At 65.9% G+C, this 27,889-nt stretch overlaps 1 protein-coding gene across 4 annotated transcripts; it reads right to left on the bottom strand.

Annotated features, from left to right (window-relative positions):
• Positions 1–5,195: 5,195 nt before the first annotated feature.
• MYO1A (myosin IA) lies at positions 5,196–27,773 on the bottom strand. Of its 4 annotated transcripts, none has more exons than XM_084610151.1 (29): positions 27,647–27,773; positions 24,090–24,241; positions 23,677–23,792; positions 22,152–22,246; positions 21,851–21,955; positions 21,214–21,260; positions 20,830–20,893; positions 20,205–20,303; positions 19,884–19,987; positions 18,912–19,059; positions 18,567–18,685; positions 17,988–18,074; positions 16,691–16,756; positions 16,182–16,286; positions 15,154–15,216; positions 13,793–13,993; positions 12,934–13,160; positions 12,174–12,374; positions 11,674–11,767; positions 11,060–11,209; positions 10,428–10,496; positions 9,795–9,881; positions 9,159–9,233; positions 8,531–8,665; positions 7,712–7,818; positions 7,425–7,557; positions 6,629–6,781; positions 6,126–6,253; positions 5,196–5,633 (listed from the first exon to the last, which is right to left on the bottom strand). In XM_084610151.1, exons 2-29 carry the CDS (start codon positions 24,210–24,212, stop codon positions 5,510–5,512), a joined length of 3,225 nt encoding a protein of 1,074 aa, XP_084466277.1. In that variant the 5' UTR covers positions 24,213–24,241; positions 27,647–27,773; the 3' UTR covers positions 5,196–5,509. The 4 variants fall into 4 exon arrangements, with proteins under 4 accessions (XP_084466277.1, XP_084466276.1, XP_084466279.1 ...); XM_084610150.1 differs by having other exon boundaries at positions 19,842–19,987; XM_084610153.1 differs by lacking the exon at positions 9,795–9,881.
• Positions 27,774–27,889: the final 116 nt, after the last annotated feature.

Below are 27,889 nucleotides of genomic sequence, written 5' to 3' on the forward strand. Positions count from 1 at the left end.
GCCGCTGCCTGGCCTCAGTCTCTCTCCGGAGCCCGGCACACAAACTGACCGCGTCACGCTGGGCCGAGGGACCCCTTCCTGCAGCATTTCCCCGCAGAGCCGTGCGTCTATTTCAATTCAGCCACCAGTGACCTTCCCGTTGCAAGCCACTAGCTCCGCTGGGCATAACTCCCTCCCCCCACACACCACCATTGTATGGAGGGGGAAACTGAGGCAGGGGGCTTTTGGGATGAGATTTCCCCTCCTCCAGGTGACCAGCTGAATTCAAGGGGGACAGCACAGTTAGAGAAGGAGCCCCGCTACAGGGGCTAGAACCCAGGTCTCCCGACACCCTCGCCGGGCCCAGGGATTTTTAGAGCCCCACATACCAGCTCATCCAGATACCCACAGCCCTGGCAGTGCCAGGCTGGCAGGGAACGGGGCCTGGGACACGAGCAGTAACAGCTTTCTGCCCTGCAGTAGCGACTGCCAGTGGGCCTAGAAGAGCAGGGAAAAGCCAAGCGGGACCCAGGCAGCGCAGGAGGGGCTAACATGGGTCTTTGCAGCCCCCCCAGCCCCGGTAGGACAGGAAAGGCAGATCTGGGGGACGCTGTCCTTTGAGCAATCATGCGACTGGCACGTCGTGCTATTAGCAGACACACGCCCCCATACGCCAACCACAATAGACACCCCCCCTCCCCACCGAGGCCCTGCTGGATAAGGCTGCTCTGGGGTGGAAGTGAACTGCCCCCCCCCCCGGTGCACCAGCCCCGCTCCCAGCATGGGGGGCCCAGGGGCCATAGGAAGCTGAGAGGGAGCCCAAAGGTGGGGAGAGGATAAACGGGGCTTCAAGCTGGGACGGGAGAACGGACAAATCACCCCAAACGGCTTTTCCTTGCGGCCCCTGAAGGGGGGGGGTTCGTGACGCTAACAGCCTGTTACAAAGCTCGTCGTCCCAGAGGCCCCCCCCCCCTCCGGCAGCATGACCCAGTGTTACAGTGCCCTGCCTCAGTTTCCCCACCACGTTCTTCAGCCTTTGCCTGCCATCGCAGTGGGCGGGGCCTCCCCCCACGCCACGTTAAGCCTTCAGCCGAGGCCCTTCACCCCAGTCCCACGATGTCCAAACAAACGTGTCAGAGGCCCCACTGGGCTCCACCTTCAGCCCCCTTCCTTGGACCCTGGCTCCCGGCAGAACCAGCAGGCCAGGCCACCGATCAGCCAGGCCAGGCCAGGGCTTCAGCCACCTGGCTCAGGGCCAGCCCCCAGGAACAGTCTGTCCGCTCCCCTCTGCAGCCGCTTCCCAGCTGTCCCCCCCCGCCCCCCCGCCTTAAATCCTGCACCTTGCACAGGTGTAGCGAATTGGCCCTCAAAGGGCCAGGCTGGGGGGAATATGCCACCGGCTCACCGCCCAGCCTCGTTGCAGCGCCCAGGCTCTCGCTGGCTCGTTGCGCAGAGGGAAGCCGGTGCCGCTCGAGGTCATTTTCTTCGGGGGCCAGGCACAGGGATTGCCAAGGCGCCAGCCTGCCCGTGGGTGGCTGATCGCGCCAGGACGTCGGCGCGGCAAAATCCAGCGGCGCCGGAGGGGATCGTGCCCCCCCCCGGCGTTTCCATCCCGTGAGGAATTTCGACGTCTCCTTTCGACGGGGAACGAAACCACATCGTGACGTTGCAGAAGGGACGTTCCCTGCACGGGCCCACCCTGGCACCCCACAAGGGGGGGGGGTGCTGTCACGTTTCCCTCTTGAGTTGGGGAGGGACAGATTTGCCCTATTGGCTCCCTGCTCCTCTCCCAAACGTGCCGGGCAGGCAGAGGACACGAAGGCAACATACGAGGGGCCACCCCATCATCAGTTCCGCAGGGGACACCCCCACGTATCCCGCTCCCCCCCAGCCTCAGCTGCTCTGCAGTCCAGAGAGACGCCCCCCCCCCCATATACAGCTCCAGCCTGATTGGGTGCCAGGGGCATGGCCAAGCCGGCTCCCCGGCCCTGCGTTTCAGGCGGAAGCTGGCTCCAGGCAGGGCACAACTCGGGGGGAGCCTGGTGCTGTTCATGGGGGGGGGGGTGGGACCCTCGCTGGCAAGGACCCCTGTGCCCCGCTGCCCGGCTCCCCCATTGGTTGGCCCTGCCGCAGCGGGCAGGTACCAGCGCCAGGGATCCAGCTGCTGGCCTGTAATTACAGAGCCTAATTACTCTGGCATTTGCGTCTGCACGGGGCTTTGGCTCGGGGGGCGAGGGGAGGGGAGGGGGCGCAGCTGTGCCAGAGCCGCGGGCAGAACTCCAGGTCCTGGCTTGGAAGCCGGGCGCCGGAGCCGCCCTGGGGCCCGTCACCCAGGCTGCAGCGGCCCCTGCTGGTCAGTGAGGGCGTGTGGGGCGCTCTGGCAACAACCTCGCACCGCTGCTGGGACACGACAGGGGGGGCCCGGATGGCACGGGAGGGACCAGGCGCCTTTGTTAGCGCAGGGCCGGAGACCCTGACCACCTAGGGGAACCGCCTCTACCCCCAAGATCCCCCACCCGTGGGAGACAGCACCGCCCAATGCCCCCTCCTCCTTCCCAGTGCCGGGCAACGCAGCCCCCCAGCCTGGCCCCAGGACCCAGGCGGCGTGGGGAGGTTGCAGCCAGAGCCACCCGCGGCTGTGGTTTGGACCAGGGCTTTTCAGTCCAAGGTCTCGGGGCTGGAAGATCTGGCACATGCCACCTGCAATGCCCCTTACCAGGCTGGCACCCAGCCCGCCCCTGCACCCAGCGGGGCAGCCACCTGCAGAGGGCTGAAGTCTGGCTGTCAGCGCTGGGTGCTGCGGTGACAGAGGGACCCCCGAGGGAGGGAACCGCCCGGTGAGAGGGGAGCCTGGTGCTGTGGCCCCCACATTCCCATGGGCCGGGGGGGGTCTCTCCTGGTGGAACTGATGCTGGCACGGGGGTGGCGGAAACAGGGCCTGTAACGAAGTGGGACTGTTCTTAATGTTTCCTCTGAATAGTGTGGGGGTGCCTCAGTTTCCCCGAGGCAGTTCTTAAGTCTCTAGGGGGTGGGATAAGGGGGTATGATCGTTGCAGAGCCCTAGAGGGCAGGTGTATGCAGGGGTCTGGACACAGAGAATGGCCGACACCCTGTTTCCTGGCCACTGATGGCCTGGGCCCTTCCCCCCCTGCAAGGTGAGAGCTAAAGGGTTGGAGAACAAAGGAATCCGGTGAGAACAAGGAATCTGACCGGGAAAGAGACAAAGCCCACAGGAGGGGGGCTGGAGGGAGTTTCAGTTTGGGGGGTGGCTGGGGACAAGGAGTGAAGTGCAGACGTGGTTGTCTGGCTCACTGTCCCCCCAAAATGGACCCAGCTGAGGGGTCCTGTTCTCTGCACCTACAAGCTCTTTGTTAGACCGTGTTCCTGTTGTCTAATAAACCTTCTGTTTTCCTGGCTGGCTGAGAGTCCCGTCTGACTGCGGAGTTGGGGGGCAGGACCCTCTGGCTGCCCCAGGACCCCGCCTGGGCGGACTGGCTGTGGGAAGCGCAGGGAGGGGCAGAGGAGGCTGAATGCTCCGAGGTCAGACCCAGGAAGGTGGAGCCGGGGGAGCTGTGTGTCCTGCCTGGCTTCGTAGGGAGCCGTCCCAGAGCATCGCCCGGGGACCCCGAGACAGGCCGTTCACCACCCAGGAGAGGCAGGCAGAGAACCAAGGGAAGAGGAAGGACTGAAGGAGAGGCTGAGCGGGCACAAAAGCTGCTGCCCCCCGTCCCGCCTAGCCCCACGGCACTCAGTCCTGCACTTGCCCATAGGCTGGCGCTCGACACGCCGGGGACTCAGCCCTGCCATGCTGGAGCCAGGACCCTCCCCGCGCCCACCCTGAGAAACCCGCCCTCGAATTATCTCCGCTGGTGGCTGCAGCGTCCCCCCGCCCTAGCCCTCACAACCCATCCACACGTTGTCACCTAACTCGGCCTGAGAGCCCAGCGGCCCCCGGCACCCCCCAGCCCCAGCTCGCGAACCACGCGACCAACCATGGGCCTGGTTCTCTGGGACTCCGGGCCTGAGGCCGGGCAGGGATATGGGGCAGGGGGAGGCTTGTATAGGATATGGGGGGACACCAGACATCTGGCTTCAAGTCCCAGCTGCACTACTGCCCTGTGGCGAGACGGTGGCCACTTCCTGCCCCACTCCATGCCTCAGTTTCCCCTCCCACCCCTTCCCTATGAAGCTCCTATGTGCTTTGAGACTAGGGCCCTGTACAGCACCTGGCGCAGCATGACCCACGTCTCCTAAACACTACTGTAATAATCAGAGCTAGAAAACGCCTCGAATGCAGCCTTCCCCGCAGAGATGCCCCACGCTCAACCTCCCCGGCTGGATGGGACCAGCTACAGCTGGGTAAACCAAGCCCCTCAGTAGTTGTGATAGGGACACACTGGCCATCACGGGATGATCACTCACCCTTTGGGGCCTTCTCTGCTGGTTGCAAGACCCAGGGGTGCCTGTGCCCCCCAGACCCCACACATCAAAATCTCACAGCACCGTGCAAAGTTTCATTCCCTCCCCCAACATGGTAGGATTATCATCCCTGGTATGCAGAGGGGGAAACTGAGGCAGAGAGTGGATGAGATTTGATCAGAGTCTCTGTTCCCAAGTCTCCCCCCTCAGAACCACTAACCCCCCCTCCCCTCACTCCTCTCCTAGAGCTGGGAATAGAACCCAGGAGTTCTGGCCCCCAGCCCCATCCCTGCGCTAACCCACTAGACCCCTGCACCCAGAGCCAGGAATGAAACCCGAGCTCCCGGCCTGACGAGCCCCCAGCTCCTAAGTGGGGTGTCTACGCCCCACGGCACAGCTTGAGATGGGGTGGCAGAGGAGAGCCAGCAGCTGGGATGGTGCCGGGGCCCCTCTGCTTGCCCAGGGTACCCGAAGCAGCCGCAAAACTGTCACTATTCTCGGAGCTGGTCCGGCCCCACCGCTGGCCTCTCTGCTCCTCAGCCAAGGCCGGTGGCATCTGTGCCCCGTCTGCCTGGCGTCTGATTAATGGCACCTGACTCAGGATGCCAAGGTTCAATCCCCCGCTTCGCCACGAGCTTCCCAAGTGACCTAGCCTAGGGCAAGTCCCGTGGGCTGCAAAATGGGGATATTTCCAGGAGCCCCTAGGGCCAGGCTGGCTCTCCCTGGGGTCTGAGCAGCGCCTGGCACAGCGGGGCCTGGTGCGACCACAACACACATAACGGTGGCAGAACCCAGCCGACTTGCTCCGATATTTAATGCTATTTGCGCCGATCCCCACCAGAGAGCAGGGAGCCGGCCTGGAGTGAAGGTGATTCCCCCGCAGCCCCACTCCGCGGCCTGGACAGGGAAGGGCTCTCAGCAGCCGGGTATGACCCTGGCCTCAGGCTGCCTGGGTTTGCCGAGAGACTGGCAGAGATCAGAGCGGAAAGAGAAAGGTCCGTGCCCCCAGCTGGGCGGGATCTCGCCCTGTCATGGGTCCTCGAGCATCAGGTTCTCATCTGCTGGCATCGCGGCTTCCCAGCCGTCCCTGCCCCGTAGGCACCCTGGCGCTTCAGTGGACCAGGACCTCCATCTTGTGGCTGCCTTTCTTTTTGCAGACGGGCGCTGTGTGGTTCTTCTCAGCCGTCTCCACGATCCGGATGGCGATGCTGCCCTTGCTGAACTGCGTGGAGAACCTGCACGGACCCCCGGGTGCTCTGAGATCAGCGGCAGGATCCTGCCCCGGTCCCTGGCGCGGTCCCACCCCGCCCTTCCCCCCAAGGACGCCCAACATGCCACCCCCTGCTGGGGAAAAAGCCGGAGCTGCAAGCCGTGCCGGGCTGCCACAGCTGCGGCTCAGAGCCCGGCCTGCCCAGGCCATCGCAGATCTGGGCTGAGACCCTGGCCGTGACCCTCTTGGGCTGACAGCGGGATTTGAATCCACGCCCAGATCGCGCTAGAAGCACGAACCTCCAAACCACTGGAGCTAGAGGATTGGGTCCCTCAGCCAGCAGCGGTAATAGACTCTTATCCCCTTCCAGGCAAGCCACCAGAGGGCGACAGAGACCGTCACGCGCCTAGGGTAGGTGACAGTCATGCCCATCGGCCCAATCAGAAGCCTCCTTTTCCCCTGCCCCACCCCGCTCAGGCTCCACCCCCCCACTGTTCTGGCCAATCCCTGCCCTTACTCATCAGCCACTCGGAGGTTGAGCGTCTTGGCGGTGGTCTCCAGCAGCGTCTGGTGGAGCTTGGTGACGAGCTCGATCAGGTGGTCGCTGACGAGGAGGAAGTCCCCCTTGGTTCCCACTGTGGAGGTCTAAGGGGGGGGAGCAAACAGAGGGACGCCCCCCCCATTTTAGCTCGCTGGTACGGGGAGGCAGGGGTCTCCGGCCACCTCCCACCCGAGCCGCAATGCCTTCTGGGAATGCATCACAGAGTTTTCCAGCACTGCTCCACACAACCTTGGGAGCACCCAGGGGGACTGGTGGGAAGGGGGGGGTCATGCACAGCCGCCCCCCCCCCCCCGGAAAATCCTTTCCCAAGATCCCGTGGGGGAAGCTGGTTACACTTCCCCAGCATGCCCCAGCTGGGAGCATGTGTGGGTTTGAAAGAGTCCCGGGCAGCCGCGAGTGCTGGCCCTTTACCTACAGGGCCCCTTGTGCCCCGTCTCCCCCCGGCCCCGGGGCCGTACCTCATTGAGGTGCAAGACGAAGAAGCCGTCGGAGAAGCGGGTGACCGAGACGCTCCGGATGTCGCTCAGGCTGACCACGGTTTTGGGCTGAGCGGCCTTGGGGTCGGCCAGGATGATGTGATTCTTGGTGAGCAGGAAGAGCCGGGGAACCGTCTGCAAAGGAGCCGGCAGGAGGGTGAGGGCAGGTAGGGGCTGCCAGACACTCGGGGGGGAGGGCCGTCACACCCCAATCTGCACCTCGGTAAACCCCAAAGGGGCCAAGACACCAAGTCCCGGGAGGCCTCAACACAGGGCGCTCGGCTCGGGTGCACTGCACGGCCCGTCGGGGCCCGATCCCAAGCAGCGTGGCCTAGAGAGGAGCGCCCAGGATGGGCACACAGGTGACCTGGGCTCTGTTCCCAGCTCTGGCCGGGGTAACCTCGGGCAAGTCACTGCCCCGCTCAGTGCCTCAGTTTCCCCCCTATAAAAGAGGGATGACTATACTGACCTCCTTTGGGGCACGCTTGGAGATCTCTGGATGAAAAGCGCTAGCTAAGAGCGAGGATTTATTATCCCCTGCCCAGAGAGGGGGACGGGGACCAGCTGGGCCTGGGGACACCGGGGCGACCCACAGAGCAGGTTGGGGGGCAGCAGAGGGCCGTGCTGGGGAGACCTCACTGCAGCCGGCCGGCGGAGGAGACAGCAGGAAGCCAGGGGCTTGGGGCAAGCTCCTAGCAGAGACCAAGGGGAGGCTGGTTCCCCCAGGGAGGCTCTGTGCATGGGCCCTTCGGCCCGGGGCGGGGAGGGGCCACCCTACCTTGCCGTTGGCCCGGTTGACTTTTCGCACAGTGTCGGCCAGAACCAGTTTGCCCTCGGCCGCGGTGTGGAGCGCCCGGTACTTGGGGTTCTTCCGGAGACCCAGGTACTCGCCCTGGAACGACTGCTGGAGGCTGGAAGAGACCAAGCGGGACCCATGAGCCGCCCGGCTGCCCCCCCTCCCCCAACCCCTCGCTTTAAATCACGAGCTGGAGTCCTGCTGCCCCACCCCGACTCTGGGATTGGGAGCCCTGCACTGGAGGACTGACCCCCCCACCCCATGCTAACCTCTTGGCGTACAGGGTCTTCTTGTCTTTGAAGAGCTCACTGGCACACAGCTTGTCCTGCAGGAGAGCTTTCCTCTGCGGAGTCAGCTGGTCCCGGTACTTCTTACCCTGCCGAGGGGAGGAGGAAGCCGGGTCAGGACCGGAACCCAGATCCCGCCTGCAGAGAGGGCAAAGGGTGGGGGGCGCCCACCAGGACCCTAGGGGAGGTGAATAACGAGCACAAGGCACGCAGGGAGACAGCTGCGGGGAATCACAGCGGGCAGCTCCCCGGCCAGGAGCAGCGAGGGGCTGACGGGCCGTTGTTATTTATGACGCACTGGGCAGGTGCACCAAGAAAACCCAGAGGGAGGCAGGGCGGAGAGTGGAACTACAGAGGTTGCTTTGCCTGCCACTAAAATGCAGCCACCTCTGGAATTGGGACATGGCAGCTGAGGGACAGGCATGCAGCCAGCTCTGGAGCGGGAGGGGGAACTTTGCTGAATGGGGACTGGTCACCCAGCACTGCAATGCAGCCATCTCTAGGATGGGACACGCTAGCTGTTGGTACCAGCTACTGCACAGGATTCACTTCCCCAGCACTGAGATGCAGCCGCCTCTGGGGTGGACATGGCAGCTGATGAACAGCTGCCTCATGGTTAGGAGGGGAAGATCAGAAAAGTGCCTCCCGCTGAAGTGCAAGGAGGGAATTGCGGGAGGCAGGACGTAGCTCTGCTGGGGAATCAGGGGGTCAGACCCTCTCCCCACGGTGACAGCCATGGGATAAGCAGCCAGGACCGGGGTTTGGCCTCTCCTCTGACATGAGCCGTGCGTAGCCTCAGACCTTCCAGAGGCAGAATATTTTCTTCAGTTCCTCGTTGGTGTTTGCCAGGAACTTGTAGGGGGCGGCGGGCCAGCTGCGATCTGTCACGACCATGGGGGGAAGGTTGGTCTGCAGCCCCAGGAAAAACTTTTGCACCTTTGGGCGACGGAGAGCAGAAAACACAGGGGGTGAAAATGCAGAACCGTCTAGAGGGAAACCGACGAGGTCCTAGAGTGGGGCTGCTTTCAAATGGGTTAGATTCAAACCTGGGAGCTAGATCGCCCCAGGGGGCCTGTTCTAGAGGTTTGAAAATGGTTCTGGAGGCTTTGATTTTAGACAATTCGACATTTTAAAAACCCAACTGGGAAAGTCCCCGGGTCCCATTCCCGCCCCCACCCCCCGGAGCCATCCAGTCCCTGTCCTAGGGCCAGATCGGAGCTGACGCCCCCTAGAGGGGACAGACCCCATGCCCCATTTCCCGCCCCCTGGAGCCATCCAGTCCCCTGCCCTCGGGCCGGATTGGAGCCGGCGCCCCCTAGAAGGGAAAGGGCCCATGTCCTAGTCCCAATCCCTTAAGCGGTTCAGCGCCCCCTTTGAAGATTTGCAGCCCGTTGTCCATTCCCTCAGCCCTGGGCAGGCCCCGACTCACCAGTCTCCTGTAGATGAAATTGGCCAGGGTGGTGGACGCCCCAGAGCGGAAATATTTCTTGTATTCCTTCCGCGTCTGCAAAGGGAGGCACCCCCGTGAGCAGCCCCATGGTGGGCCGGGGCGTGAGACAGCTGGGCGACGGAGGGAACCCACCTCTCTCCTGGCTAACCCCACTTGCTTTTCTCCTGGACTAGCCCGCTGGGCAACCATCCCACCGCGCTCCCTCCCTGGCTGCCCCAGACCCCGGGCTGGGCCGGCCATCGCCGGAGAGCCCCGTTCCCAGCCGTGACCGGGCTCTGGAGCAGGGCAGGGAGCAGAGAAGACGAGCTGCCCCCAACCCGACAGAGGGCCAGGGCGGAAAGACAGGACAGTCCGGGGACAGCGCGAGAGAGGCAGGTGCAGGAGAACCAGCCGGCAGGGAAAGTTGTGGGCGTTCGGCCTGGGATCAAGTCACGGGTCAAGCACGCGTTAGACTGGGCACTGGGTGCCCAACGGCTCCCCGGCCGCCGGCAGCGCCCCCAAGCGGGCAGCTGGGGCACGACAGCGACAGCGGGGTGGACGTGGGCAAAGGCTGACCGGAAGCCATGGCACAGAGGCCCCACGGGGGCGCCGGGCCGGCACCTGGGCTGCGGTTACCTTGTACCCTTTCCAGTAGGCGGAAATGGTGGCCGAGGCCTGGCTGCAGCGTTTCTGGTGCTTCAGCTCCCGCAGGAGCCTGCGAGACTGCGGAGAGGAAAGGGCGAGAGATCAGAGCCCCGCCGGAGCCCTGAGGAGGAGGAGGAGGAGGAGGAAGGACAGACGGACACGGAGAGACAGACCGAGAGACTCCGATGCACCAGAGCCCGGCCCCGGGAGGAGCGACTCGGGCGGGGCACAGGCCAGGGTCCTGTAGGGGGCGATGTGCTCCAGCGAGGCGGTGCCCCCCAGAATCACAGCTCCCCTGGGGTCCAGCCGGCCTCTTACCGGGACTCTGGGACCAATCTGCCGCCCCCCTCCCTCAGGCCCGCACCCCCCCCACCCCAGGCTCCCCAGCAGCGCCGAGCACCCCGTCCCACTCGGCCCGCCTAGCCGTCCTGCAAAGATCCCCGGCGAAGGTTTCCACCACGCTGGGCCAAATATCGGTGCCTCCCTCACGCCGGCCAGATGCCCGCTGCCCGCTGGGCTCATCCCGACGGCTCATCCCCCATGTGCGTCTGCAGGCCCCGCGTGGGCTGCCGGCCCGGAGAGACACTGGTTGGGGGGGCTCTCCAAGAGGCACTGCCCTCTCACCTTCCATCCCCGGACGTAGGCCTGGATCAGCAGCGCCGAACTCTTCATCTGCCCGTACCGCTTCTTTTGCTGCAAAGGGGAAAGTCTGGGTGTGCAACGGGCGACGGCGGGCGGGGCAGGGAACTAGGCTGAGATGCCAGCGAGGGCCGGGCACGGCTTCTCGCAGCCGGGCACTGGGGGCCCTGAAGACCTTTCCCCCGGGTCCCGTCCTGGTGGGTTTGCACACACCCCGGTGCCGGCCCAGAGCAGCCCTGCGTCCGAACGGAGGATTTAAGGGGCAGGACGGTCTTGCAGCTAAGGTGGGGATCCCGGACACCTGGGTCCTCTTCTTGGCTCAGCGCAGACTTTGGGCAAGGGGACGATCCTCCGTCCCTTGTCTGTGTAGGCCGAGCGCTGTGGGGCAGGGCCTGGCCCGCGACCCTCCCTCCGTACAGCAATGGGGCCCCGATCCCAGCCAGGTAACACACCTAAGAAATGCCCCGCGGTTTCACTCGGGAAGTGGGGTTAGCCTGAGCGAAGTCCCGCCCGGGTCAGGGAGGGGCCCCGATCCAGAGCGGGTGGGAGAGCAGCCAAAGTAAGGCCCCCCCCGGGGCTGAGGAGAAGTGGGAGGGGATGGGGGGGGACGGGGTTACCGCTTGTCCCCGGAACCAGGCCGAGATGACGATCTGGCTCTTGCGCATCTGTTGGTAGTGAGTACGGCACTTCCAGCCGCGGTAGGTGGCCTGGATCAGCGAGGCCAGTTGAGCCACGCGCAGCCGGCGCCTGTCCTCCAGGTCGAACAGCTGGGGGGGGACAGCAGGAGGGTCAAAGCCAGGCTGGGGAGCCAGGACGGCCCCCCCCAAAGCACGTTAACCCTTCAGGAGCTGCCTGCGGCGGGAGGCCGCGCACGGACACCCCAGCGACGAAAGGGGTCGGCAGGGACCTTTCCCCGGCGTCTGATCTCAGCGGGGCTGGAACTCAGGGTCCGCCCCCGCCCCACCTCCAACCCTAGACGCCCCACAGCTCAGCCCCCAGGCCAGTCGCCCCTGGCAGCCCAGGACCGCCGCCCTCTCTCTCGGGACGCCAGCTGGAAGGGCCAGGGATGCCCCACAGCTTCCCGGGCAAGGGGGCAGGACTCGGCATTGGCAGCTGGACCCGCGCCCCCACTGCTCCCCCCCCACAGCGGGGGTGTTCCCAAGCAAACCTCCCCCCTCCGTCTCAGATTAGCCCATTCTCCTCCCCCCACCCCAGCCCGGCAGGGACTCACGGTGCGTGGGGTGCGGATGAAGATCTTGGTGTGCCCATAGGCCAGCTCCCCCGGGGGGACGCGCAGGTCGGTCAGCAGGGCCTGGACGCCGTCCCTGCGCCAAAGACGGGGCTCAGGCTCCTGGTCCGCGCCCCCCACCCCCTGCAGAAAACTCCCAGGGGGAAGAGGTGGCCCCCAGGAAGCCACCCCACTGCAGGAGTAGGGGTGGGGCAGGCAGGGGGGGCCAGGGCCAGGGTGGTGACGAGCAAGAGGGGGGGCAGCGCCATGGGGCTCAGCCAGTTGGTGCTACAGCCTCCCCCCCGCCCGGGCACTGCCGGCACCTCTGATACCTCCAGCCCCCCCAACCCTCCCTGCGTGGGGCTGACATCTCCCCACCCCCCAGCGCTCCCCTTCTCAGCATCCCCCCAGGGGGCACATCCAGCTCCCCTCCCAGGCTGCTCCCCACCCAGCAGGGTGCTCCCAGCCCCCACAATCCCCCCCGTGCTCCTCACCCCCCCTACCTGGCACCGCCCTTCCACTTGGGCCAGGTCTGCTTGCAGAGCATCTTGTAGCGCTCCAGGCATGGCTCATAGCCCTGCCGGTAGGCGTAGCCGGCCCGCCGCACCCGCACGTTCTCCAGTAGCCCCAGGTACCGGACCTGCATCTGCACCAGCCCGTCCGTGAACACGCCGGGCTCTTTGTTGTCGTTGGGTTTGATGCACCTGGGCCGGAGAGGGGATGAGGTTAGAGAGGGCTCCACTGTGTGTCAAAGCCCCTGCACTGCTCACAGCCCAGGGAGAATCTCCCCACATGCCAGTGTATGTCAAAGCCCCATCACTGCTGCGAGCCAGGGAATTTCTCCCCTCTGTCTGCTGTGTGTCAAAGCCCCTATACTGCTCATAGCTGGGGAGTTTCTACCCTCACTCCACTTTATGTCAGAGCCCCTACACTGCTCATAGCTGGGGAGTTTCTTCCCTCGTTCTGCTGTGTGTCAGAGCCCCTACGTGGCTCATAACTGGGGAATTTCTCCCCTCACTCCACTGTGTGTCAGAGCCCCTACGCTGCTCATAGCTGGGGAGTTTCTCCCCTCTCTCCGCTGTGTGTCAAAGCCCCTACACTGCTCATAGCTGGGGAGTTTCTTCCTCACTCCACTGTGTGTCAGAGCCCCTACACTGCTCACAGCCAGGGAGATTCTCCCATAGTGCCTGGGTTTGAAAGCGGCAGGCGCTGAGCTGTAGCCCTGCTCCCACCCTTTCCTGTGGGAGCCCCATCCCTGGCCACCTGATGTAGTTGGGGTTCTTGGAGTAGAGGTTCTTCATGAGCGTGGCGACCGAGGCCTTGAACTGGGAGCCCGCGGTGGGGGGGCGCCGGAGGGAGGTTTTCTGGGGGTCCCCCTCAGGGAAGAGGGAGCGCAACAGCTCGTGCTGAGCTTTCCACATGGCCTGCGAGAGGTCGCGGAACAGCAGGTCGTTGTTCTTCTCCACGAACCCCGACACGTTGTAGGTCACCTGCGGGGGGATGGACCCACAGCATCACTGAAAGGGGCGCCCCTGACTCCCCAGGGCTGGGAGGTGGAAGGGACCCCGAGGTAGAGAGTCCTGGCTCCCAGCCCGCTCACGGCTTACCTGCTCTAACCCCTGGACCCCACTGCCCTCCCTGAGCCAGGGACAGAACCCAGGAGTCCTGGCTCCCAGCCCGCCCCCGCCACCCCTGCTCTAACCCCTGGACCCCACTGCCCTCCCTGAGCCAGGGACAGAACCCAGGAGTCCTGGCTCCCAGCCCGCCCCCGCCACCCCTGCTCTAACCCCTGGACCCCACTCCCCTGACAGAGCCAGGGACAGAACCCAGGAGTCCTGGCTCCCAGCCCGCCCTGCTCTAACCCCTGGACCCCACTCCCCTCCCTGAAACAGGGACAGAACCCAGGAGTCCTGGCTCCCAGCCCCCCCTGCTCTAACCCCTGGACCCCACTCCCCTGACAGAGCCAGGGACAGAAGCCAGGAGTCCTGGCTCCCAGCCCGCCCTGCTCTAACCCCTGGACCCCACTCCCCTCCCAGAGCTCCCTTGTCTAACCACTGGAGCCCACAAAGGCCCCCCCACGCCGGGCAGTGCATGCTGGGAGTTTGGAGGGTGCCCCCCTCACCTTGCCGGCGTAGTGGTGCACGCGGAAGCAGGGCCCAGCCAGGCTGGCGTCCGTGACGTGCCGGGCGTTCTGCGTGGCTCTGCTCTCGTAGTGCTTGTGGCTGGCAAACACCTGGCTCAGCTTGGCCAGGAAGGTCTCCTCCGTCACCAGGCCGGGACGCAGGCATTCCTCGTCCAGCATGGCCAGGATCCCGACCTTGCTCTGCGCAGAGCCGGCGGGTCACGGACCTGGGGCCAGCCGGGTCCGCAGCGCCCCACACTCCCGACCCGCAGCCCCCTGCTAGCCCAGCCCTGGGCCCCCCCCAGCTCCGCGGCGCCCCGCATTCCCGACCCGCAGCCCCCTGCGCTCCCAGCCCTGGGCTCCCCCACGCCCCCCAGCTCTGCGGTGCCCCTCACTCCCGACCCGCAGCCCCCTGCTAGCCCAGCCCTGGGCCCCCCCCAGCTCCGCGGTGCCCCGCACTCCCGACCCGCAGCCCCCTGCTAGCCCAGCCCTGGGCTCCCCCCACCCAGCTCTGCCGGTGCCCCGCACTCCCGACCCGCAGCCCCCTGCTAGCCCAGCCCTGGGCACCCCCCCAGCTCCGCGGTGCCCCGCACTCCTGACCCGCAGCCCCCTGCTAGCCCAGCCCTGGGCCCCCCCCAGCTCCGCGGTGCCCTGCACTCCAGACCCGCAGCCCCCTGCTAGCCCAGCCCTGGGCCCCCCCCACCCAGCTCCGCGGTGCCCCGCACTCCCGACCCGCAGCCCCCTGCTAGCCCAGCCCTGGGCCCCCCCCAGCTCCGCGGTGCCCCGCACTCCCGACCCGCAGCCCCCTGCTAGCCCAGCCCTGGGCCCCCCCCAGCTCCGCGGTGCCCCGCACTCCCGACCCGCAGCCCCCTGCTAGCCCAGCCCTGGGCCCCCCCCAGCTCCGCGGTGCCCCGCATTCCCGACCCGCAGCCCCCTGCGCTCCCAGCCCTGGGCTCCCCCACCCCCCCCAGCTCTGCTGGTGCCCCTCGCTCCCGACCCACAGCCCCTGCTAGCCCAGCCCTGGCCTCCCCCAACCCCCAGCTCTGCCGGTGCCCGTTGCTCCTGACCCGCAGCCCCCTGCTATTACTTTCCAGTACAGAAAAGGTCAATTGTGCCAAACCAGCCCCTGGTCCAGGTCGCCCACGTGTGCGGGGGCAGGTGCCGGCGATACAGGGAAAAGGCTGAGGGGGCGAACCGCCCCCTTGGCAGGGACTGGGCCTGGCCCCTGCTTAGGGCCGGTAAGTGGTGCCCATGTTTTCTCCTGGCTCCTCTGGCCAGGGGTGGGGAGCCCCCGCCCGCAGGCCCCCTCCCACCAAGAGCTGGTCCCATCCCCACCGGCCGGCGCTCAACCAGCAACTCACGTCCTCAATCAAGCTGCAGATGATGCTGTTGTCAAAAAAGTCCACCGGTGTCCACTGGATGCCCTGGGGAGGAGAGCGGCCGTCGGACCCTGACCCGGCTGGCAGCGGCACCAGCTGGGAAGACCAGCAAAGGCCTGTCCAGCTGACGGGGGACGGCCCGGGGCGCCCACAGGATTTCACTGGCTAAACCCCCCACTTCCAGTCCAGGCTGCAAAGCCCAGCTGGATTTGGGTGTGGGGGCTGGGGTGCACCGGCGGGAGCCTGGGAGCCTCACACCAGAGGCCGGGGGGTGGGGGAGCTGGAGTCCGAGCTCCCGGCCCAGTCTGGAGAAAGTCGAGGGGCCGAGCCAAGAGAGGCCCGCGCGGGATTTTTAAACCCCCAGCAGGCGGAGTTGACGCCAGGAGCAGGAAGCAGGACAGGGCCGGTTCGCAGGGATGCCACGGGGTGGCCCTGGGCCAGGAACTGAACCCAACAAAGCAGCCGCGGCTGCATCTGTCTGACCCATTGCTCCGGCCCCGTGACCGTGCCGGGCCCCGCGGTCACCACGCACCGCCTGCCTCTGCCCATCACCCCACCGGCCGCAGTTCTCACTCGGGGCTTCCAGCCCCGCCCCCGGCTTCGGGCTCCGGCGGGATCTGGGGACCAGGACGTCCGGAGCCCCGGGGCTTTGCACGTGTTTATTCCCAACCTTCCTGTTAGGGTGCAGCCAAATCCGGCCGCGGGGGCTGGGGGCCAGGCTGCCGGCAGCTGCTGGGTGGGGTGGCTGGAGCAGCTTGTGGACACCCGGGGCGCAGAGGCGGCGGGGGGGGGGAGATACGTCATTTCCAACCCCCCCCCCCTCTCCTGACAGCTGAGGCTGTTTACTGCCCTGGCTAAAGGCCTGTAACTTCAGTGCCAACAGTCGCCCGTCGGCCGCGTGCCGTTCGCTGGGGGGCCATCGGAGCGCTGCGCTGGGCGAGGGGGGTCGTATCGGCAGGGGAACTACAGGCAATGGGGCCCACCCGGCGGCTTCCCAGGGCCCCCGATACCTCCCGCACGTATTCCTCCTGCTCCTCCTTCAGCGTCAATAGGATGAAGGCCTGCTGCAGCTTCTCGTTGCAGTAGTTGATGACGAACTGTTCGAAGCTGTTTTTCTAGGCGAGAAGGAGAAGGCAGAAGGGCCCGTGGGACGAGGGTTCGGGGCCACGTTCCCTGCTCCCCCCCGGGGCTGCTGCTCTAGGCAGGAGGGTGCCGCACCCAGGAAGCCGGGAGTATGGCAAGTTTACCACCCCGCCCCCAGCTCTGCAGGGCCCCTCAATCCCAATCTGCAGCCCCCCACTAGCCCAGCCTTGGGCTTTCCCCCCAGCTCTGCGGTGCCCCTGACTCCCGACCTGCAGCCCCCCTTAGCCCACTGCTAGCCCAGCCCTGGGCTTTCCCCCCAGCTCTGCGGTGCCCCTCGCTCTCGACCCGCAGCCCCTGCTATCCCCACCCTAGGCTCCCCAGTTGCCCGCTGCCCTGCACAGGGGAAGCCGAGCGGCCTGCCATACCCAGCACTAACCTGGAAAATCTCGAAGCCGTAAATGTCCAGAACTCCCATCACCTTCCTCCGCTCGCTCGAGTCCACCTGGGCAAACAGGGGGGCTCGTTACCCATGGACTCGCCACGTCCCGAGGGCCCAGCCTGGGCTCCAGGGACGGGGCAGGGATCGTGGGGGGGGGGCGGGGGGCGCCGTTGGATGGTTCAGCACAAGAGCTCCAGCAAAGCCCCGGGAGGGGGGCAGGACTCAGGGTGAGGGCAAGGTGTGGGGGAGAAGCCGGCAGATGGGAGGACAGGGAGGTGGAAGGGGGGGGGCCCTGGGAGACAGCGAGGATGAGAGCAGGGGATTCAATAGCCTCTGTCCAGCGGTGAAGGGAGCCCCCCAGCCCCCCGCTGGCCAGGCTACACACAGCAGCTCCCGCACCTTGGCCGGGGGGCTCCCGCTCCGAGGGTGTGACAAAGTGAGAATGTTCTTAATGTTTTCTCTGAATACTGTGTGGGTGCCTCAGTTTCCCCTATGCATTTCTTAAGTATCTAGGTGGGGCGGATGTGACGAAGTGGGACTGTTCTTAATGTTTCCTCTGAATAGTGTGGGGGTGCCTCAGTTTCCCCTAGGCAGTTCTTAAGTATCTAGGTGGTGGGATAAGGGTGTATGATCATTGCAGAGCCCTAGAGGGCAGGTGTGTGCAGGGGTCTGGACACAGAGAACGGCCGACACCCTGTTTCCTGCCAACTGATGGCCTGGGCCCTTCCCCCCTGCAAGGTGAGAGCTAATGGGTTGGAGAACAAAGGAATCCGGTGACCTCCTGGCCCGGGAAAGGAACAAAGCCCAGAGGAGGGGGGGCTGGAGAGAGTTTCAGTTTGGGGCTGGCTGGAGACATGGAGTGAAGGGCAGACGTGGTTGTCTGGCTCACTGCCCCCCAAAATGGACCCAGCTGAGGGGGTCCCGTTCTCTGCACCTGCAAGCTCTGTGTTAGACCATGTTCCTGTCATCTAATAAACTTTGTTTTTTTACTGGCTGGCTAAAGGTCCCGTCTGACTGCGGAGTTGGGGGGCAGGACGCTCTGGCTGCCCCAGGACCCCGCCTGGGCGGACTCGCTGTGGGAAGCGCACGGAGGGGCAGAGGATGCTGAATGCTCCGAGATCAGACCCAGGAAGGAGGAAGCTGTGTGAGCTTCTTGCCCTGGAGATAGGACGCTTCCCCTGGGGAAAGGAGGCTCCCCCAGAGTCCTGCCTGGCTTCGTAGGGAGCATCGCCCGGGGACTCCATGACAGAGGGGTTCGAGCCCCACCTGGGGCTGGCGTCTCCAGCGCACCCACCTTGATGCTCTCATTGATGCGGGTCACCAGCCAGTTGAAGAGCCGGTTGTAGATGTTCTTCGCCAGGGCATCCCGCCCATAGCAGCCCTAGGAGCAGAGGCAAAGGGGCTGGAGGCTGGCGGCTACGCAGGGCGGCTCAGAGGGACCCTGGGGCTGGGCCCACGTGGGCCAGCCCCGCTCAGGGGGGGAAGAACCTGCTCCTGAGCTGGTGATTTCAGCCCCAAGCCAGGGAGCTGAGCAAGGGAGGCTCAGACAAGAAACTTCACGTCTCGGCACCGGCCCCATCCAGGCCCTGCTGGACACCAGGGAGCTCCTGCGGCCGTGGGACTGAGCCAGAAAAGCCCCGAGCCTGGGACAGCCCTGGCAAGAGGAGGCCGGTCGCTGGGGGGGGAACGGGGGGGCGCGAACGTGGCTCAGCCCCACCGCTAATGGGGTGCGACGCCTGTTGAGACCTGGGGGGCGCTGGGAGGAGATGCAGGGGTGCAGGGTTCAGGGGGCTGATGGAGATGTCTGCACACACCTAGCGCGGCAAAGGGAAGGGGTCTGGCTCTGGGCCTCCAGCCCCGTCCCCTCGCTCACCTGGGCCACGCTCAGAGCCGTCACCACCTTCTCCTGCTTGGCCTCCACGGTGCGGGAGCACAGGGCCTGCTCCAGGACGTGCTCCGGCAGGCGGATCAGCTCGCAGATCTCCCGCACGGCTGCATGGGGAGAGGCCTGGTTAGCTCCACGGGGAATGCCGCCGAGGGTGGGGGGCGGCTGGGGGGCAGGAGGCGAGACCGTCATGGGATCAGGGAGGGGGTGGGTGAAACCCAGGGGAGGGGGCCTTGGGAGGGGTGACTGGGGAGCCAATTCTGGGCTAACGGTGCCAACCGGGTGCCTGGGCCGAGGGCAGGGGTCCTGTCCCACCGCGGGCCCCCGCCTGACCTCGTGTGTCCTGGATGCTGGAGGACTCCATCCCGCTGGCCTGGAACTGGCTGTCCAGCTGCACGTTCCCCAGCTTGAGCACCACGGCCGTCACCTCCAGCAGCGCCCGCACCTCGGCTGGCGAGAAGCCGATGACCTTCATGGCTTCCTGCCAGGGAGACAGAGGAGTGCAGAGTTTGGGGGTCTGAGTGTGGGGTGCAGGTTTGGGGGTGCAGAGTTTGGGGTGCAGGTTTGGGGACCTGAGTTTGGGGGCGGTGACGAAGTGGGAATGTTCTTAATGTTTTGTCTGAATACTGTGTGTGTGCCTCAGTTTCCCCTCTGTGTTACTCAAGTATCTAGGCGGTGTAGGATAAGGGCGTGTCCTCACAGTGACCCCTAAGGGGCAGGTGTGACGGCCAACGGGCTGCAGAGAATGGCCGACACTCTGCAGCCTGGCAAGGGTGGCAAGTGGCAGCCAGGCCCCTCCTCTGCGAGGATCAGCTAGAGACCAGGTGACCTGCTGGCCCGGGAAAGAGACAAAGCCCAGAGTGGGGGGGCGGGGGGCAGGGGGGGAACACTGCGGCTGGGCAGCTGGAAGGGGTCCTCCTCCGGGGTTGGGACTCGGGGGAGAGTCCCTGGTGGGTGCTAACCAGCTCCGTCCTACGCTGGGTCCCCGGCGACTAGCAACCCGTCGGTCGTCCACTGGCTGGGAGTCACTGCCGGCTGCGGGTGGGGGGCAGGGCCCTTTGGGGGGGTGTCAGGCTCCCCCGGGGGGGGACTTGCTGCAGGGAGCACACGGGGTGACCGAGCTGGTTCCTTGCCCCGGGGGGAGACCCCGCCCCAGAGTCCTGGGCAGCTTCATCTGGGGCAGGTGCCGAGCACCGGGCCTGGGGCCCCGTGACGGGTGCAGTGTAGGGATTTGGGGGGCAAGTTCAGGGGGTCCCATTTTACCCGGGCAGGCTGATTCACCCGCCTCCCGCCCCGAGGCTGGACCTGAATGGCTCGGAAGTTGGCCGCGTCGTCCACGCCCGGCAGGCTGCGGTCCTCCTGGCCCAGGTATCCATAGCGCCTGCAGTCCCGCTCCAGCTTCAGCGCCCCTGCGAGAGGGGACAGGCTGCGGCTCAGCCAGGAGCAGCCTCCCGCCCGGGTCCCCCGCAACTGGCACTCGCCTGGGTCCCCCCGGGGCCCTGCCCGGGTTGCGGCGATGGGCCCCAAACCCTGCCTCCGGCCCCCAGCCCAGTGGGGGCGCTGCCCAAACCCCATCCCCCGACACAGCCCCAAAACCCCGTCCCCCAGCCCAGGGCCCAGCTTTACTCAGGAGCTGGTCAGATCCCCCGGCCAGGAGCTGGTAGAAGATGTGGAAATTCCTCTCCCCTTTGACGTGTCTCACGACGCGGGATTTCTCCAGCAGGTCTGCAGCAGGGAGAGCGGAGGGGAGACACGGGGGAGCCCCGGCTCAGCGTTAGGGTCACCCACAACGCCGCCAAGGGGATCAGTCCCCAGGAGGCTGCTGGGGTGGGGGGGGAGAATCAGTGCCCCGGGGGTCACTGGGGGGGGGGCGCAGACTCTGGGCCCCAGTTGGTGCTGGAGGGGGCGGGGAGCCGGGTGCTCGGGGAGGGGTACTGGGCGGGGGTCCAGCCCCTATTGTTCCATTGTGCCGCGCTGGGAACGGATCTGTGGCCCTGCTCCCCGCAGGAAGCCGAAGTTCCGGCTAAGGGGTGGAAGCAGCTGGGACCCCCCCCCCCGCCCCAGAGGCCCCACGGTCCCGCTCCGGCCTTAACCCAGTGCCTGCCGGGTCCCGGCGCGCTGCACTCCCCTGGCACAGGTTGGAGGGCACGCTGCCCGCACACTCCTCTCCAGCCGGGCCTGCACGGAGCTGCTGGCCCCGGTCCTGGCCCGGCCCCTGCCCACGGGCCCGCGGGGGGCTCGGGGCACTTACAGTTGCTGATGACACCGCCCAGGGGCTCGCCCTTGAAGTCAAACTCCACGTCCATGTACTTGCCCTGGGAGAGGCAGAGATGGACGAGTCAGGGGGCAGGACAGGACGGGGGGTCGCGAGGGTGGGGGAGGGGAATGTTGGGGGGATGGGAGTCGCAGGGCAGGGTGGCATTGGAGGGACATGAGTCACGAAGGTAGGGGAGGGGGAAACTGGGGGGACAGGAGTCGTGGGGAGGGGGACAGGAGTCGGGAGGGCAGGGGAGGGGGAAGCGGGGGGGGACATTAGTTGTGGGGGATGGGGACAGGAGTCGTGAGGGTGGGGGAGGGAGACTCTGGGGGGACAGGAGTCGAGGGGGAGTGGGGGGCTGGAGGCAGAACCACTCACGAATCTGGAGGAGTTGTCATTGCGGATGGTCTTGGCGTTACCGAAGGCTGCAATGAGAACGGGGGGGTGGGGCGGGATCATTATTTGTACCTTTCGTGGGATTCCCCCCACCCCTCACCTGCGGTAGGGCAGCCCCTCTAGGGTGGAGCAGGTGTGGGGGACGTGCCACGGGCAGAGCGCGGGGGGCTCCCCATTGTGGGGCACAGCCAGGGTTCGAGGCTGGTATGGAGGGAGGGTCAGACGAACTTGGGGCAGAGCCAGCTCGGGTCAGGCTCCCGGCGGGGAGAACACCTGGGAGCCCCGTGGCCTCTGACACCTCCTGGGCCGGGGACCGGGGCACGAATCGGCCAGGCCCCGGCGGGGAGAACACCTGGGAGCCCCATGGCCTCTGACACCTCCTGGGCCGGGGGCCGGGGCACGAATCGGCCAGGCCCCGGCAGGGGGAACACCTGGGAGCCCCATGGCCTCTGACACCCCCCGGGCCGGGGACCGGGGCACGAATCGGCCAGGCCCCGGCAGGGGGAACACCTGGGAGCCCCATGGCCTCTGACACCTCCTGGGCCAGGGGCCGGGGCACGAACTGGCCAAGCCCCGGCGGGGGAACTAGGGGCTCTTCTCAGGGCCAGGGGGCACCCACCTTCCAGCACCGGGTTGGACTGCAGCAGCTGCTCCTTCACCTGGTTCACCTCCTCACCCTTGCCACACACGGCGGCCACGTAGGACATCACCTGCTTGCTGGCCTCTGCGGGGACAAGCAACAGCCCGGCCATTGGGTCCCGTCAGGCTCCTGGCTGCACAGAACGGGGGGTGACTCCGTCACGGACCCCCGCATGACTTCCCCCATGGGAATGACTCGGCTGACGACCCCGAGGGGTTCGCCCGCCATCCCTAGCCCCCACAACCCCAGGCTCGGCTGGGGGCGGGCGTCCCCGCCTCACCTGTCTTGCCCGCGCCACTCTCGCCCGTGATCAGGATGCACTGGTCCTTGTCGCGGTCCCGCAGGGAGTGATAGGCATCGTCAGCGATCGCGTAGCTATAAGGAGGGGGTGGGTGGGGGTAAAGGGAGAGGGGTTAGAAGGGGACAGATCCCGCCCCCCCGGCCAGGGCTCCCCACTCCCCAGCCCAGAAGCCTGGCTGGAGGCCCGGCCTTGGGGGTCTCGGCTGGGCTAGCAGGGGGCTGTGGGTCAGGAATGAGGGGCACCATATCACACAATGCTTGTTCCTACCCTCTGCCCCCCAAGCAAACACTCCTGCGAGCTGCGCTGAAGCGGAGTCAGGGACCCTGCGCACCCCCAGGTTTGACTCAATTATACATAAGCCCTTTATGGACTCGTCGTCCACCCTGGGACAGGACGGGCCGGGAACCCGCCCTTGCTGCCAGCTCCGGGAACCGGCTTAAGACTCTGATTCGCGCCACACCAGCCACCACGGCTTGTAGGGTTTTGAGTCACTGCCAACCTGGGGCCAGATCTGAGCCGGTGCTCCCGAGAGGGGACAGACCCCGTGCCCCATTCCCCCCCTTCCTGAGCCAGCCAGTCCCCGCACTAGGGCTAGATCAGAGCTGGTGCCCCCTGTGACGAAGTGGGACTGTTCTTAATGTTTCCTCTGAATACTGTAGGGGTGCCTCAGTTTCCCCTCAGCATTTCTTAAGTCTCTAGATGGTGGGATAAGGGGGTGTGATTTTTGCAGAGCAAAGGGCCAAGGTCCATAAATGGCGACACTCTGTCTCCTGGCCACTGATGGCCTGGGCCCTTCCCCCCTGCAAGGTGAGAGCTGAAGGGTTGGAGAACAAAAGAATCCGGTGACCTCCTGGCCCGGGAAAGGGACAAAGCCCAGAGGAGGAGGGGCTGGAGGGAGTTTCAGTTTGGGGCTGGCTGGGACATGGAGTGAAGGGCAGACGGGGTTGTCTGGCTCACTGCCCCCCAAGACGGACCTGACTGAGGGGTCCTGGTCTCTGCACCTACAAGCTCTGTGTTAGACCATGTTCCTGTCGTCTAATAAACCTTCTGGTTTCCTGGCTGGCTGAGAGTCCCGTCTGACTGCGGAGTTGGGGGGCAGGACCCTCTGGCTCCCCCAGGACCCCGCCTGGGCAGACTCGCTGTGGGAAGCGCACGGAGGGGCAGAGGAGGCTGAATGCTCTGGGGTCAGACCCAGGAAGGTGGAGCCGGGGGAGCTGTGTGTCCTGCAGACAGGCTGCTCCCAGGGAGGAGACTTCCCCAGAGTCCTGCCTGGCTTCGTAGGGAGCCGTCCCAGAGCATCGCCCGGGGACTCCATGACACCCCCTAGAGGGGAAAGGCCCCATGCCTCCTTCCCTGCCCCCTGAGCCAGCCAGTCCCCGCACTGGGGCTAGATCAGAGCTGCCGCCCCGTAGAGGGGAATGACCCCGAGCCCCATTCCCTGACTCCCCAGTTCGCCCCCCTCGCTTAGCGATGGCCCCCGCCAGCCTCCGCCCGGCCCACTCACATGTGCGGCTTGACGGCGAAGAAGTTGCAGTTGCGGTATTCCTCCACCGTCTGCGGGGAGTAGATGGGCAGGGGCTGGTATGGGTTCACGGAGATCACCACGTTCCCGATGTACGTCTGGGGAGGGAACGCAGAGGCCGTGAGCGTGCGGGGGAGAGCGCGAAGCGTGCGGGGCCTGGGCTGAGCACACCAGGGAGGAAAAGAAGGGAAGATCCGGGATGCAGGAGCATGCCGGGGAGCGAGCCGGGTGCCCGGCAGTCTGCCATACGGGACCGGACCCGGGCCAGGCGTGCACCAATCCTTCCCCATGGGGCGGTATCCCAAGAGCTCCGTCTCCAGGCACCTGGGGCGGGGAGGAGCCCCCGATCGGCCCCATTGCTCCCCCGCCCCCCCCGCGCAGCCTCCGACACCTACGTAAATCTCCTGGTGCCCGAACCGCTCCTTGAGGTTCTGCAGCAGCGACTCCTCTGACAGGGGGTCCAGCAGCACCAGGTCCCCCACCCCGGTGGTGTCCAGCAGGGGCAGATTGGCTTCCATGGCCCCAGCGGGCAGTGGGGAGGCAGCCGCTGGAGGGGAAGACGGGCGGAGGGGAGAGCAGTGAGCGGAGGGGTCCCTGCTGCCCAGGGACTTAGCCCTGCAAAAGGGGTGCAGTGCGCCCCACGGATTGAGCAGGGGGACACGCCCCCCCACCCCCGATTTAAGGATCAGCCGCGGCTCACATCATAGCTAGTGAATGGCAGCCTCTGCCCCTGTCTCAATCCATCTAGGAGAGCCCAGGTCCCTGGGTCTAGTGGTTAGAGCAGGGGGACGGGGAGCCACGACTCCTGGGTTCTATCCTGGGCTCGGGGAAGGGAGTGGGTCTAGTGGTTAGGGCGGGGAGGCAGGACTCCTGGGTTCTATCCCGGGCTCTGGGACAGGAGTTGGGTCTAGTGGTTAGAGTAGGGGGGGCTGAGAGCCAGGACTCCTGGGTTCTATCCCTGGCTCGGGGAAGGGAGTGGGGGTCTAGTGGTTAGAGCACAGGGGGCAGAGAGGACTGGTACCTGCTGATAGTTGGGGGGGGCACAATTTAAAAGTTTGTCCCCTTCCCCCCCACATAGCTTGAGTCACACTCCCCCCAGGCACATCCCCCCTCACCCTCAGCAGCCCCTCCTTGCAGCTCTCAGCTGTTTGCTGCTGCCCAGGGAGGGGGCCCAGCTGGCAAACCCCGGCAGAAATCTGGGGTGGGGCATGTGACCCCCCCCGCCCCACACACACACGTTGCCTCTGACAGGGGGGCCTGGGAGCCAGGACTCCTGGGTTCTTCCCCTGGCTCTGGGAAGGGAGTCAGGCTTAGTGGGTTAGAGCACAGGGTGGGGCAGGGAGGCAGGACTCCTGGGTTCTATCCCTGGCTCTGGGAAGGGATGGGGGCCTGGTGGGTTAGAATAGGGTACGGAGGCCTGGGAGCCAGACAGCCTAGATCCTATTCCCACTCTGCAGCTGAGAGGAGAAGGGAGTCTTGTGTTTGCGTAACTGGCTCATTTATGTCGGCTGGGCTTGGCCAGGCAGCCAGGTGCCCCTTCGCCAGCAGCAGGGCTGCACCGTCCCGTCGGCAGCAGGTCCTGAACGATGGGCCTCTTGCTGAGCTGCCTCCAGGGGCTCCCAAGGGAGCAGCAGTGTGAGGGTCTGGGCATCACTAGACCCCCCAATCTAGCACAGCCAGATGGAAAGGGGAGGGGGGAGGGCCCAGTGGTTAGAACAGGGATGCTGGGTGGCAGGACCCAGGGGTGTGCCTAGAACTGGGTATTTCGAGCAAGGGCCTGGGAGTCAGGACATCTGGGTTCCCTGCTTGGCATGGGGAGGTGAGTGGGTCAAGCAGGAAATTAGGATGCAGGACACCTGGGTTCTCTGTGTCATCCCCGCTGCCCCTTGGTACCCCACATTCCCCAGCTGTTGATTGTGCAGCGGACAGATGTGGAACTGGTTTGTTCTTTGAGCATGAGAAGACAAGCTGAGATCTCAGGGGCTTCCAGGGCTGGGGACCCCAGCACCAGGCCCCGAGGGAAAAGCCGCAGCAGGAGCAGGAGGAGGCCGGTGGGTGCGGGGACAAACCCCAAGGGCTCAGAAACAAGCGAGGTCCCCATGAAAGGGCGAGATCCCGTCGCAGCAGGTGGGCCCAGTGCCGGAGGGGTTAATGCCGGAGCCAGGAAAGGAGTGAGTCAAGACAGGAAGCCAGCTGGAGCAGGATGCCAGCTGGGGAGAGGAGGAACTGGCTGGGCCATCTCCTGGCTTGCACAGGCCCTGTTCTCCCCTCCCCTCCAGCGCCCCCCTGACACGCTCTGTCCCCGGCTCTGCTCCCTGCCCCCACCCTATCCCTCCAAAGCAGCCCCCAGAGCCGCCTGCCAGGAGCCGCATGCCCTGGGGATCTGTCGGCACAGCCATATGGCTGTAAGGGGAGGGGCAGGTTGAGGGTGCCCCACAGCTGCCAGCACCCCCGCCTTAGGGCCAGGGGGACAGTCAGTCCCACGTGAACAGAACCCAGGGGTCCTGATTCTTCCACACCCCCCCCCCCGGGTATGGCCATGGCATAGCCATTGAGCGAGAGGAGACTCCTCCCTTAGAAGGGAAGCCCCAGCCCCCCTCGGCCAGCGCTGGCTGGTCCCTGCTCATGGGGGACGATCTAAGGCTTCACTGCCCGCCGGCCGAGCTGCACTCCCCAGCCCTGCTAGCCCTTCTCTGGGCCCAGCACTGTGCCCGCTCGGGGCCTGGGCTGCAGGGTGTCCCAGCCCCACCGCTTGGAGGGGGAGGTTACAGGGTGCTCTGCTCCCAGCCGGGCACCCCAGCTCTCAGCAGCTCCCGCTGCCAGCCACACGGGGTCGGCCCTGAACCCCGCTGGCCCAGCTGCGCCCCCTGCGGTGAAGTGGCAAAGAGGGGAGAGGCAACCGAGCGGCCCCCGGTTTCTGCCTCCACAACCCCTGGCAACCCCCAGAGCCTCCTGCTTGTCCCGTGGAAGTTAGAAGCGTAAAATGGTTTTGAGGATGGGGGCCCACGGCCAGTCAGGCGAGCCAGCTTCCACCCCAGCGGGGCCGCGGAGGGATCCCTGCTTTGACCAGGGGGCAAACGCAGCCCTGGGGGCTGGGGCGGAGGTCAGGAGCGACGGCAAATATTATTAGCAGCAGGATCCTGGCGCAGCTCCGCGCCCGCGACCCTGGGCTCCACCTGACGGCCCCGGGCCTGCAGCAGCAGCTGTCTGCTCTGTCCTGCCTCACCAGCTCCTATTTTAAACCCTTCCCGTCTTTTATACAGGGGCTTGTTTTTTAAATACAAGCCAACCTTCACCTTCGATTTACAGCCTGCCCCGGACTCTGCCCCGGAGCCATAAACCGCAGGGGCTCTTATCAGGCCTGCTGGAGAAAGTTCATCTCGGCCCCCAGCGAGCGAAGAAAGCGGGTTCAAAGCCGGGGGTGGGGGGGAAGGCCGTTTCCGAGGCCTGCGTGTGTTTGGGGGGGGGGGTACAGGGGAAGGGAGGGGGCTCAGAAGCCAGACCCATCTTCCCTTTGTCTGTTTTCACGCTCAGCCAAGGGTTTTAGGAGGAAGTTCAGTCTCAATGCAAATAACCAAGGACAGCCTCCGGTTCTTCCCCGAGCAGGACCCCTCTGCCATCACAGTGGGGTCCCCCCGTTAGGGCAGAATGGGGTACAATGCCTCCGCACCACGACACCATCAGCACACCCGGCGGCAGGGCCCCCCCTCCGTTTCCCCAGGAAGCCTGGGGAGGAAAAGAAGGTTTGTCGCCGCCCTTGGAAGCTGTGGCCAGCGAGGGCAGGGGGATTTCCTGCAGCTGGGGGGAGGGATGCAGAGAGGACGCCCTCCCGGAAGCCACCCTATGGCTGGGGCTTTGCCACCCGCCAGGGGCCAGCGAGCCGCCAGGCAGGCTGGCAGAGGGTGGGGAAGGGACGAAGGTGTTGGGCAAAGCCAGCCGGAGCTGTACTCACCTCCCTGCTGACACCGCGTGGCTGGCACCTCGGCAAGTCGGGCCGGTTCTGCGGGTTGCTTGGCAGAACGGAGCCAGCTGTGCCACCCAGCCCAGCCCAGCCCTGGCTCAGAGGGAGCTGTCCATGGTATGTGGCGCTCTGAGGCAGGGCCACCCTGCCTCCACCCCCCTCGCCGTCCTCACCCCACCCACTTCCTCCCCCAGGCTGCGAGGCGGGGCAGCCTCCGGCACAGCTGGACTCTCC

The sequence above is a fragment of the Lepidochelys olivacea genome, assembly GCF_965140295.1.
Source record: "Lepidochelys olivacea isolate rLepOli2 genome assembly, chromosome: 20".
Lineage (NCBI taxonomy): Eukaryota > Metazoa > Chordata > Testudines > Cheloniidae > Lepidochelys > Lepidochelys olivacea.

What these genes read in the sequence shown, in the direction of transcription:
- MYO1A (XM_084610150.1), bottom strand. Translation starts at nt 24,212, where the DNA reads ATGGAAGCCAATCTGCCCCTGCTGGACACCACCGGGGTGGGGGACCTG. An exon ending in TTCGCCGTCAAGCCGCACAT is followed by an intron (nt 22,247 to 23,676) that starts GTGAGTGGGCCG and finishes CCCTCCTTATAG; the next exon opens with CTACGCGATCGCTGACGATG. An exon ending in CCTGGTTCCGGGGACAAGCG is followed by an intron (nt 10,497 to 11,059) that starts GTAACCCCGTCC and finishes TCCCCTTTGCAG; the next exon opens with CAAAAGAAGCGGTACGGGCA.